The following is a 12,067-nucleotide window of genomic DNA, read 5'->3' as shown; positions in this document are numbered from 1 at the left end:
AATAGTGGCAGATTTAGGTTGAGTATAAGGAAAAAGTCTTTCACACTGAGGATGTGAGGCACTGGCACAGGCTGCCCAGAGATGTGATGGATGCCCCATCCATGGAGAACTTAAGGTCATGGTGACCTGGGCTCTGAGCACCTGATGGAGCTGTGGGTGTCCCTGATCATTGCAGAGGAGCTGGACTAGATGACCTTTAAATGTCTCTTCCAACTCTAAGGACCCTACGATCCTATAGCAAATAAAGGTCACAGCTCTCAGTTTTATGTCTCTGGCAGGCAGATGAAGGCAGCCTGTGGGAGGACGACGGGCATAACGCAGTACGGATAGCAGAGCAAGGCTGACACCTGACGGTTCCAGCTAGCGAGGACGACGCTCGCGCTGCTCTGCGGACAGAAACGCCGCCCGGAGGCGCTGAGGAACGCGGCCGCCAGGAGGCAGCGCCCGCCATTCCGTCCCGCGGCTCCGGGCGGGGAGCGGGGCAGGGCGGGAAGTGTCGGTGTCCGTGTGTCGTTGCCTGCGGGACGGAATGCGCGCCTGACCTCCTCGTTCGGAATAACTTGGCGCTAAGGCGCCGCGACTTGCCGTTAAAGGGCAGCAATAAAGTGTGCTTGAAACCCCGGGCCCTGTAGGGTTGCGAGCTCACACGAGGCCCTGGGGGTTTCGTGCCCAGCCATCGAGCGCAGAGCGGTGCTGGCTCCGAGGGGGGTCATGCGGGAACCACGGCCAGCCTGGGAAGACACCACTTGTGACAGCCTGCTTCTGTGGCAGCCTGTGGGCTCCTGGGCTGAACCTGACCCGTCACCTTATTGCACAGTGCCTACATGTCAAGCTGGATGTTTGCTGCACCCCCTCCTTCTTGGTTATTTCACAGAAGGGTGGGCCTGCTTGGAAAGGAGCTTCAGGACTCATCAAGCCCAACCGTGCCACAGCAGCGTGACTCTTAACACCTCCTGCAAACGGGGATTCCACCACTCCCCTGGGCAGCCAGTTTGGATGTTGAGACTTCCTGCTAGTGCCTTAGCGCAGGTGGTTGCAGGGAGCAAGAAGGTCCTTCCTCTGCCCCTCTCCTCCAGACTGACCCATCTGCTTTCCTCGCCTCTCTCAGAAGCCTTGTGTTCCAGCCCTTTCACCAGCTGCGCTGCTTTTCTCCGCACACACTCAAGCATTCTTGAAGTGAGCAGCCCAAAACCGAACGCAGTATTCGATACGCAGTCTCAGCAGATTTCCTACATCTGAGTAAATCACGCAAATGATTTACGAACAGAAACCCCCACATTCCTGGCATGCCCTGTTGTTGCCCTTTCCCCCACAAGATAGCTCCTGTCACAAGAAGTTACCCTCTAAGTAAAATTCAAGACTAGAGACTCCTGCCAGTCAAATTAGTGCACCTTAAATCATCTTGTAAACCTGGAAAGTGAAACAAGAAAAAGGGAGCTTGGATTTACTTGCTGAGATTTCATAATTAGCCTCCAAAAATTGTCACAATAAACTAATAGAACCAAAGAAATTATATCATTTTCTCTTTTGGACTAAATGAGCAGATAATCCTCCAGTGAACAAATCCTGCACTTGGCAAGCTAGCATGGTGCATTTGCCAGTCTTGACAGATATTGTAGATAATGGTCTCTTTTTTTGCTCAGCTCCACAGTCGTAACGTTGAGTCTTAACACATTTATCTTTTAGTAACGATGTAAAGCTCAACTGTAACAGAGGCTTTGCATCAATGCAGGATCTCTGTCCTCTGCCAAATGACAGCCCTTTCCCCAAAAGCTAGAACTGATAATTTCCTACAGATATTTGTCCCTCAGTACACCCTCAAATTCACCACATTAGCCATGTTTTCCTCTATGCTACTTATAGTTACAATAAACACTGTAAAAAAAATAAAAAGCAGAGATCGTATTTGTAGCAATCTGACTGCAAGCAAGCAAATGTTACTTGAAGTGTGTGTTTTAATGCTTCATCTTCCAAGGTTTCAGCTCAGTCGTTTGTTATTATAATTTGAAGTATCTCAAATACTTTCACATGTATGTTATGTTGAGTCCAAAGACTCACAGAATGTCCCCTCAAGAAAATATGGTAAAGATAATAATCTAATAGCTTTGTTTTTTCCTAAAAAAAAAATATATATAGTTGGCAGAACACAAATCTTAATTATGATCCTGAATCTGTGCTATGAGTCTAAAGGGGAAATTGCAAATGAATGTGAAAGCATTCATCAGTTTCACCTGGGAGATTTCAAATATTCCATTTTTCATTGCTTCCATTTCTCTGAACACAAATAATATGCCAATCTTAGTTTTCTTTTAAAGAGAGACTGAAGCTAATAATCTTGAGTCACTTGAGTAACAAGTAGATTAGCCTGGGTTTGAGTAAATATAAAAAGGCAATAATTACAGGAAATAATAGTGTGGATTGCTTTCAGTCTTTGGACTTCATTCATTCCTAAAGTAAAGGACAGATACCAGGTGAAGGTCAGGTTATCAGCATTCAGTGCCTTGCACTATATCAGGCTTTCCAAATGACTGTAAGCAAAATATTTTCTGTATCCACCCCTCGTTGTCCTTTTGCTACATCACGGATACGCTGGAAGACTGAATCCGTGGAGAAGGTACTCAAACACCATGGTGACAACTTCTGTACAAAGAATGCGAGAAGTTCAGGCATATTATAAGGAAAAGATAACAAATTGTGTCCTGACTCTCTGTAAACCGTCTGCTCTTCTCACAGCTCTTTCTCTCTAAGCTCTTTTGGTTTCATTCTTTACCATAAAAATAAAATCTTGTTTTCCTTCTCTTTTCCTTCATTTCAAAGGACACAGTCGTTACAGGTGCTTCCTCATGTTAGAAGTTAGCACAAGTTACCAGAAAGCTAATGATGAGAGCAAGTATCTGGGAAGATTAATTGTTGTGTGGGACAGATTCAGCTGTCATGTACTAACAAACCTATCACACTGTACTCTTCCTAAAACCACCTTTGAAGTACCAGAATGCAAGCAAGTTCTAACTGCAAACAAATTAATCCAGATTCTGTCTTTGCTTTCAAAGCCTGCACTGACAGCAAACAGAATAGCCTGCATTCCACTTCATCTGCTCAGGGGAAAATACTTGGCACAGTTTCAGCATGGAAAGCAGCAGAGAACTGTAGCACCTTTATTGTCATCATTTAGGTAATAAACACACAAGGCAGATTACTTAGCAGGTCTTTTTACTTGCATTTAATCAAGGACTGAAAAAACACTAGAATATACTGCTTAACTGTGCAGGGTAAGAGCTCACTTCTATGTAATAGAAGTCTGCTTTGTTTGCAGTGTGAATGCTGATTTTTGCACAAAGAGCTCAGGAGCCCTCTGCCTGGGGACAAGGATCACTGAAGGTACTTTCTGGACAGTTAATTTAGTGGTAAGTACACAGCAGTGTCTGAACTTGCATACCTGATGCTGAAGTCTGCACAGCCTGCCATACAGTTCTGGACGCTGGAGTTTTATTTCTTCCAGACAATGTTCTATATTCTGTTCATGGAGGCCCCTACTAAAATCCAGTCCACAAGTGTTCAGTGACTGCTGCTGTCTCCTGTTTGAACAGACTGGTTCAGACCAAAGTAGTCTGAGAAGTCTGTAGATGTTACAGACATAAAGTAGATCTACGAATCTGCACAGCCCCCAAAAGGGGCTATTGCTTCGTATCTGTGTCCCTTAAGGGATTTTTAAAGGTACAGGAATAACACTCTCAACAAAAGCCTTCATCTTTCAAAACTTTATTCTGCACTCATGAATTCCAAAGGACATTTCTTTTGCCATATTTGCAAATATAGGAATGTTGACATATCGCTTGTGGAAATCAATCCACAGTGGCTATTTTGACTGCATGACAACATTGACACATGATTTTACAACTAAAATCAGCCACTATACAGATGATTTCTGTAACCTCCTTTCCACGTTTGCTGCCAAGCCAGGAACACGTAATCTTTCTCCACTAAAAAACATCCCCAAATTTGATGCAGACTCCTCATAATCAGTATAGCGCACACTCAGAACATCTTTCAATCTCACACGCATAAAATTCTGTTTTTTTTTTGTTTTTTTTTGTTTTTGTTTTTGTTTTTTTGTACACTTCTTTATTCAACTTCTATGTAGCTATTGACATGTCCAGAGCCCTGCCTTTATCTTTAAATATAAAACATGGCAGTAGTTTAGTTTTACCTGAAGGAGACTGTCTGCAGCATCCTGGAGTAAGGTTAGCCAGCAATTTTAACTAGATAAGACTTAGGTTTACCCAGTATTAGTGAAGGTATAGCTAGCCAAGTGAAATGCACTACTGACAGATGGTCTCTATTTAAGAGAAACATAGCTTAAAATTCTGAGTTCTTCTTGCTAATTAGGTCTAATGAATGCACTTAATGTGTGATGCAAATTCCATCAGCAGATCATAAACAGAATCGATGGTGCTGAATACTTTATTTCATTCAATCAACATTAGGACAGTCTACAGCTGAAACTGTGTGTTTGCCTTGTTCTATGAACTACAGTATATTTAATGTATTATTCATATGAAGTCTTTTCTGTTACTTTAAATGTCATTTTGCAGCTAGAAGGCATAATCTGCATAATAAAAATCTCGATGGAAAAATGATTTCACTTGCCAAACACACAAGATGGCTTTGGAGGCATTTCACATCTCTTTGGAGATTTCTCGTGCAGTGTTTCACGAAGAGCTTGCTGCTTTTTAGCTCACTGGCTGTCACTGCACCCCTGAGAGCACTCTGCATCCCTAATGCCCAACCACATCCCAAAGCACCGCACCCTGGAAGACTGCACCGGTTTGTCTGCATCAGATAGATTTGTTGGCAAATGATGTGAACTGTTGGGGTTCCGCCTGTTAACTTCCTTTGCTCCATGTGCTGCATTAGCAAGAAACATTCAATTCAGTTTTTCCCTCTAGGACTTTTCATTGATGCGATTACTACAGGCTAATGTCTGTAAAAATGGGCCAGGAAGAATTTCCCTTAATAGAGGAAGGGGAATGTTATGCTACTCATTAAGATATAGTTAATATGCTGGTAACATTCTCTAGCCAAGACATAATATGAGCTTTCTCCTCATCCTCTGAATATATCTCAGGTATATTAAAGACAGCTGAAAGCTAAACTGGAAGTACAAGAAAGATCAGAATGATATCTGTCCCTACCTTATTACACAATTGTATCTCAGGGATCCTGTCCCTCAAATGGCAACACAGCCTTTTTGCTGAACATAGCCATGGGCTATTTAACAGCCATGGGCTGACCGCTGAAACCGGAAAGAAAACACTTCCTGACAAACAGGAAGGCATTTGGAGCCACTCTTCTGCCGTGCCTGGGACAGCTCGCCCTCCGTCAGAGGAGAAACTGTCTCTCCATTGTCCACTTCTACTTTAACTCCAGATTTAGGCTTCACCAAACTTCACTGGCAGTCGGATCACACATGCCTCTGTCAGGAAGACAGGGAGCTGACAGGAACGCTCCTCGATGAAACAAATCCCCGTTTGCCATTTTCCTGTCATCACGTCTCAGATATGTGCCAATCACTGGACAAGATCAGATTGCTGGCAGTGGTCACAGAGCTGGCTCTCAACCAGCCCCTGGGGACCAGGGCTGAACCACCAGTACTGACAAGGCACAGAGCTCTCTGTGACACGTACCAAGGCACAGCAGTGCCAGCTGCTAACCAGGTCTGACCTACGTTTGTTCTAGAGTGAATGCTACCATCCTCCACAGGAGACATAAAGTCACAGAATGGCTTGGGTTGGAAGGGATCTCAAGGATCATCAAGCTCTAATCCCCCTGATGCATGCAGGGCCTCCAACCTCCATACTTAATACTAGATGACACTGTCCAGGGCCCCATCCAACCTGGCCTTGAACACCTCCAGGGACGGGGCATCCACAACCTCTCCAGGCAGCCTGTTCCAGCACCTCATCACTTTCTTGGAAAAGCCCCACAGCAAGAACATATTTCTGGCTTTCAGTTCCCTGGAACTTTTCTAGTTCACAAGTGCTTTGCACAAAACTAGGCAGCAAGTCTGCTTGTCCTTGGAGATCCTCACCCCGTAGTAAGGGCAGGAGAAGAAAAGGTGTCTACCTTCAGTGCAGCAATTACTTCAGATTCAAGCCAAGAGACAAGCAGGGTAAAGATTGGGAGCTATTGCCTTTCAGCTTCCTTATTACAGACAGAATGTTAGGTATACTCAATTAGTACCCACCAAAACAGACTCAGTTCTTCTGCTGAAGAAGTAGTACAGCACAGCATAGTTTCTGCTCTTTGCAGAAGTACTACCTCAAACTGACTAGTTTAGTGGAGATGAGCATTGTGCTTTACCAATCACCTTTCTTTTACACATATCTCTTAGTTCCAGCTGTCCTTTCCACACTCAAGACTTAAATCTTGCATTTTTCACATGCAATCTGTGCCGTGATTGCTAATGCCATATTTACAATGAAGTATGGAACTCAAATTAACCAAAACAGTTGTTGAAGTAGGTTTTTTTGTATCCATCCACATGTCAGGCATCTGTTCTACCACTGGGAATAAATGCACGTTTATCTCACAGTTCTCTGTTGACTTAGCACAGTATGCAGTGCTGGTGACTTAGTGTGCCCATAAGTGCACATTCACATTTAAAAGCAGATAGATATGATTTTTGCCAGACTGACTGCAGGGTGATGGGCAGGTGTTGTTCCGTGCAAAACAGCTCACTGTATTAGAGAAAGGGAATTTCTCTATGCAGTGCATGTGGGTATAATCTGAGTGTAGCATGTCAGATGAGGGCTTGCACCATGTTTTCGTTTCCCCATGAGCCTCCCGGTCCATTTGCATGTGAATGGCATGGAACATAAAGCCACAGCTCTCCTCTGCTGTGCCGGAGGTCAGAAAGATCAGCTACAGCTGTGTAAAAGATGTGGGTTTTCCCTCTTGCCACAGGAGACCAAATCTCAATGTAACTAATACAACCTGCTTAAGTCAACTGCAACAAATACCGTAAGGGCCACGATTTACAGGCATTAGGAAAGTTGCTGAAATTAAAAGGACAGCGTTGATACACACAATAACCGGGCAGTGGAGAAATAACTTTCCAAGCACTTTTGACATTCTAAGACAAACTATTCACATTCTGAAATGGAACCTCATTTCCATCCCAGTACTCTCTCCTCATGGGAGCTTGGGGGAAGGGAACTAAAGGGAAAAGACTGAAAAATGACACTCACACAGGAGGAGCAACCTTCCAGAGATAATCAATGGCTCTGTAATGAGCAGAGGACTCTGCTGAATATTGATCAGCAAGTGCTGGCAAGACTCTGCTCTGGGGAGTCAACCCTTTGCCAGCTGCCTTGCATGAACACAAAGGAGGCCTCAGCAAAAGGCAAATTGTAAATGGCAGGTTTTGTATGAGAGGCTCTATTCAGGCCCTCAGTAAAGAAAAAAAAAACAAGTATAGCCACAGCACTAGCAAGCACAAAGCATCAGCAGTCCTGGTAGCTTCTGCTATTAAAGCAGTTCTATGAGTTGCCATCCCAGGTATGCCCTAATAAACTTGCTTTAAAGATTTCCATTTCCAAATATGGCTGATTCTATGAGTTGCCACCAGTTCCTCTTCCCTAAAGTTTCCAGAAAATGGGGTGCTTTCACAGACACACCCACACCCAGCAGTTTTGTCTGACGTTGCACCTCAGAGCACGCAGGGTATATTTACACATTTCGAGTAATACTGTATGCTGATACCTAGGCCAGTTCTAAGCAGATTTCATACACCGAAAGCATCACAGCTGCGTGTTAGTACATTGTCAGTGCTGTCCATTGCTCCTGACTCATTCATAAGTTAGAGTTTAGGATTTCAGTATCTTTTTTTTCCCGTAGGTGGTTAGATATTAAGTTTTTGATTACAGGCATCTGTAGAGAAGCACAGAACTGCTTGCTTACCGCTGAGGAAATGAGCCATTAGTGACTAAAAAGTTATCCTACCTTTTCGGAAGCAGAGAGTCTTTTCTCACAGGCTTTCTGTGGAAAGAGAAATTGTGATAGTCAGGGGAAAGAGATCTGGCAACCAAATTCTTTAAAAAAGAAGGAGAAAAAGAAGGAAAGAAAGAAGTTCCAGTTCCTGCCTGGTGTAACTCATCTGACTTCAACGGGGCTGTCCCAGGATAGACTCGTCCCTCTGTCTTTGCCAAAAAGAGAACAACAGGAGCCAGCCAAAGGCATCTGCTTTTGCATTTCCTCACTGAATCTGTTCATTATGCTCTCATGATAGAGAAGCTGTAAATAAAGGCGCTTCATGATGTTGCATTGTGCTATCCATAATTACACTGTATGCGCTTCACCAGTACACATGCTTCAGGGCACATTGCAAAAGCTTTTTATGTATTCAGGACTCTCTCTGGGAGGGTGGGTTAAAAGAAGAGGGGGGAAAGCCAGCAGTTAGAAAAATGGAGTCTAGCAGTTACCTAGAAAGGAGCTCAGCATAAGAGGGAGAGAGGAGAGCAGGCTTTGCAGACTACACTGCAAAAAGGCAATGCTAGAAATCCATGCCTAGCAGCACCCTAGTTAGACTGCATGCTCAAAACTTACCCTTTCTCTTTAAGATTACCAGTTCTCTAAGAGAATAATCATGTTTATATGGTTCTACCACACTGAAACTTCAATCTGGATGTGGAAACCAAGGAACTTTTCTAGCACAAGACTCTCAGTTTGGAAGCTCTCTGAGGCTAACTTTATATAGCCATCAAGTACGCAGTTCTCCAGCAGATTCATTCAGGAAGATCCCAGAATGTCCTGACTTGTGCTTTGACTTCAGAGTGATGCAAGTCAGGCATAACTCCCTTCCTTGGAATTAACATTAGAAAAAGCTAGGTTGAGATCAGAAGCAAATCCTGAATTCTATAATGCTTAGAAGATAAGCTTGCAGTGATTGGCAGAGTGTGGTGCAATTTGTTGTGCTTCCATGAAGAAATTCTGTTTATCCTGCAAACATTTACTGCTCCCAATAATACTGTCAGTTTGGATGTACTAAAGCCCTGTGGGAATATAGCACTTCTGGTGAGAGCTTTGCTTTCACAGGTTCAGAACATGCCAACAGATTCACCTGTGTAGCCTACATCCTGTAGAGATGTATTTGTGTTTGAAAAGAGCATGGAAAAAATCCCGAGGTGTGGGGTGGGGAAGGAAGCATTTGAGGGCTGAAAGCAGACACTGGTCTGAGAAGAGAAGCACTGACAGAAGTACCAAACAAGGATGAAGACAGGAGCTGGTGGGAAAGGAGGTTTGTGCGAAATTTTCCCCTCATGTTAGCTGCATGCACATGTAACTAACTCTGATACAAAAATCACACACCTAGGTTGTCTGGCTTTTTATAAGAAGCAATTCTCAGGGTTACACACCCCAAGTAAAAGGCACTATTCAAAATGAAGAGATTACATTATGTGATCTGTATCAAAATACACTAAAAAAAAGGCACTGAACAATGTTAAATTGTTTGAAGAGTTAGATTTTGCTGTGGACTGCAGAACAAAGCAGCTTCAAAGTGTGTACATCATGGCATCATTTGGACAGTTTAACAGCAATCTGGAAGATTTCTTATCTGTGCAGTCGCACTTAAAACAATAATAACAAAAAATATCCACAAACCAAGTTGTCTCCTATTGTTATCATCTTTAGCAGAGAAGTAGTTGACAAGTGGAACCATTCAGACAGGTAGTTCTTTTCTGAGCACTGGTCTCATAAAAGTAAATGCTGACAGGCTTGCGTTACTTGAGAAGTGTTTGCAAATCAGTCCTTACATGTAAGCAGTGCTGCACATTCCACTAGGAAGAACTGGGTGTTTCCTAATTCACTGCTCAAGTGACAACAGACATGAGATATTGGGGAGCAGTCAGTGACAACAGTACTGAAGTGATAAGAAAAGGAACTTCTGCATTTCATACCGGAGAACCAGTGCTAAAAGCTGCCCTATCTGGGCCCCAGGGCTTAGCATCTAACACAGAGAGTATTTCCCAGGAATACCCAACCAGGAGCTGGCTGGGAAGAAAGCAATTACATGCCATCCCTTTAAGTTCTGAAGAGCAAAAGTGTCCAGGAAGGCTGGACATTCCCCAAGAAGGAAATCTTCAGGATATGGACTGCAATGAAGGTTGAAATATAAAGCTGCGTGCAGATGAAAGTGCTGTGATTCAAGTGGCTTGGGACCAAACCCAATCCGATTTGCACCCAAAACCACAAACCATTTCAGGCTTGTTTGAAACTTGGCCAACTATTGCTGAAAGGTTCACAAATTCACTGCACTTGCCCTGAACTTTGCATTGGAAATGAAAGAGTAAAATAAAACTCTAATGTTGAAAGCTTTGCCCTTTTTTTTGGTATTTTGCCTACTCTGATGCCTTACAGAAAAATAACAATACGTTGTTCTGTCTGAGCAGTGATCCCAAACCCCTTTCCTTATGTGCATTCTCCCCCGTATCTTTTCCTGTACGTCTGAAGACTTCCCTCACCCATCAGCCTCACTGAATCTGTGATCTTTAAGATGAGGAAGATCTCCTGCTACAGAAACACTGTGGGTTATGTGCACTTTTTTCACTCACAGGAGGAAAATTCTCCCATCCCCAAAGCTCACTTAGCTAATTAAATATAATGTAGTCTTAAAAGTCTTCTAAAAACAAATGAAAAATTTTACCAAAGAAAGCCGTTATATAGAAGGACTTTGCATACTGATGATGGTCCTGTCAGTGGCGCTACTCCCTAGACTGGATTCACAGATTCTGCTGGGTGTATTTATTCATTGCTTTTCATATATATATAAAGACCTTTGCAGTTCAGCAGAAGTCATGACTTTGAACCTAACCAATAACAAGTGCCCCACTGTTTTTCTGTAAGAATTCCTGTTCTTCCTGATGCAGTACCTCCCTTCCATTGTAAGAACTATTTTTGAAGTAATCACTTAGCACCTCAGTGTTCAAATTAACACTGCAGACCTGGGGAACTTTAAGACAAATTGTAAAACATTTTGTTAAGAGGAGAAGAGGATGAACCATTTGTCACCATATGCAACTCTTGAAATTATTTAAACAGCATTCAATTTAAAGTAAAATCAATTTATCTTTGCCAGTGAAGCTTACTACAACTGCTAGAATATCCATTTTGTTCCCTGCTCATTTTTCCCTCTTCTAATTGTGGGCTCTTTTTTGATATACCTCCCTATTTCTTTATTTATTTTACAAAGATTTCCATTTCTGTAGAGACAGAGTTAAACCATCTCAAAGATCCACTGGTCATCTCAAATCCGGGAAGAAAACTCTCTAGCTCCAATGTGGTGTTAGAAAGTGGCATTCCTTTATTCTTCACGGTGCACACCAGGTAACTTGAGAAGTGAGTGCACAACCTCAGAGTTCAGGTTCTACATTTATACAGCTAAAACACACGTAGGCAGTACTTTGGCATACATCTTTACTCTTTCTCAATGTCTCATAGATATGTGCTAATGTCCCTTTGGGCAGGCTCAGTGGTATTCAGAGTGGTCCAGCGCTTTCCTACTTCTTCCCCTTTTTTCACCATCAGCTTCATCACTGGACCCCTTTGACTCACCCTCGTTCACTTTTCCCCAGTTTGAAAGGTTCCCATTGCTTGTTAGGCCACAATGAACCACTTTTTAAAAACGACCTATGTGGAACACGAGGAAAATGTCCTTGCATGTTTTGAGGCAAAAAATAAAAGTTTCTACTGTGACTCCAGTACTTCTCATGAGGCAAAACCATTGAGGCAGAAGATAAAAGTATTCTATTATGTTCCCAGTGCAAAATTATTGAGGAAAAGCAAGACTGAAATGGAAACTTTTAAAACTATCACTTATGGACTCCTTTTGCTAAACTAATATATTGGTTCTTAAGCTAATGCATTAATCCCTATTGCTAAGCAAACCAACCAGTATCACATTCACAGGAAACTCAGTGACAGTGTGAAAATAAAAAAACATTAAAAGCCAAAGAGTTGTGAAAGCTTCTCAGCAACGAACTACCATTTTTCAGGTTTATTTTAGAGCTGT

General features: G+C 42.8%; 1 protein-coding gene across 1 annotated transcript in view; it reads right to left on the bottom strand.

Moving 5' to 3' along the window:
• Positions 1–263: 263 nt before the first annotated feature.
• Positions 264–12,067, bottom strand: part of AMER3 (APC membrane recruitment protein 3) — a gene marked incomplete at both ends in the record, with an annotated part of 61,548 nt that continues 49,744 nt past the window's right edge. Inside the window, one exon of the mRNA XM_079539907.1 lies at positions 264–517. Within this exon, the coding sequence (XP_079396033.1) occupies positions 264–517 (254 nt within the window). The remainder of the gene's footprint in view (positions 518–12,067) is intronic.

The sequence above is a fragment of the Tetrao urogallus genome (genome assembly GCF_951394365.1).
Source record: "Tetrao urogallus genome assembly, chromosome: 9".
NCBI lineage: Eukaryota > Metazoa > Chordata > Aves > Galliformes > Phasianidae > Tetrao > Tetrao urogallus.
This window is presented reverse-complemented; position numbering and strand designations above follow the sequence as displayed.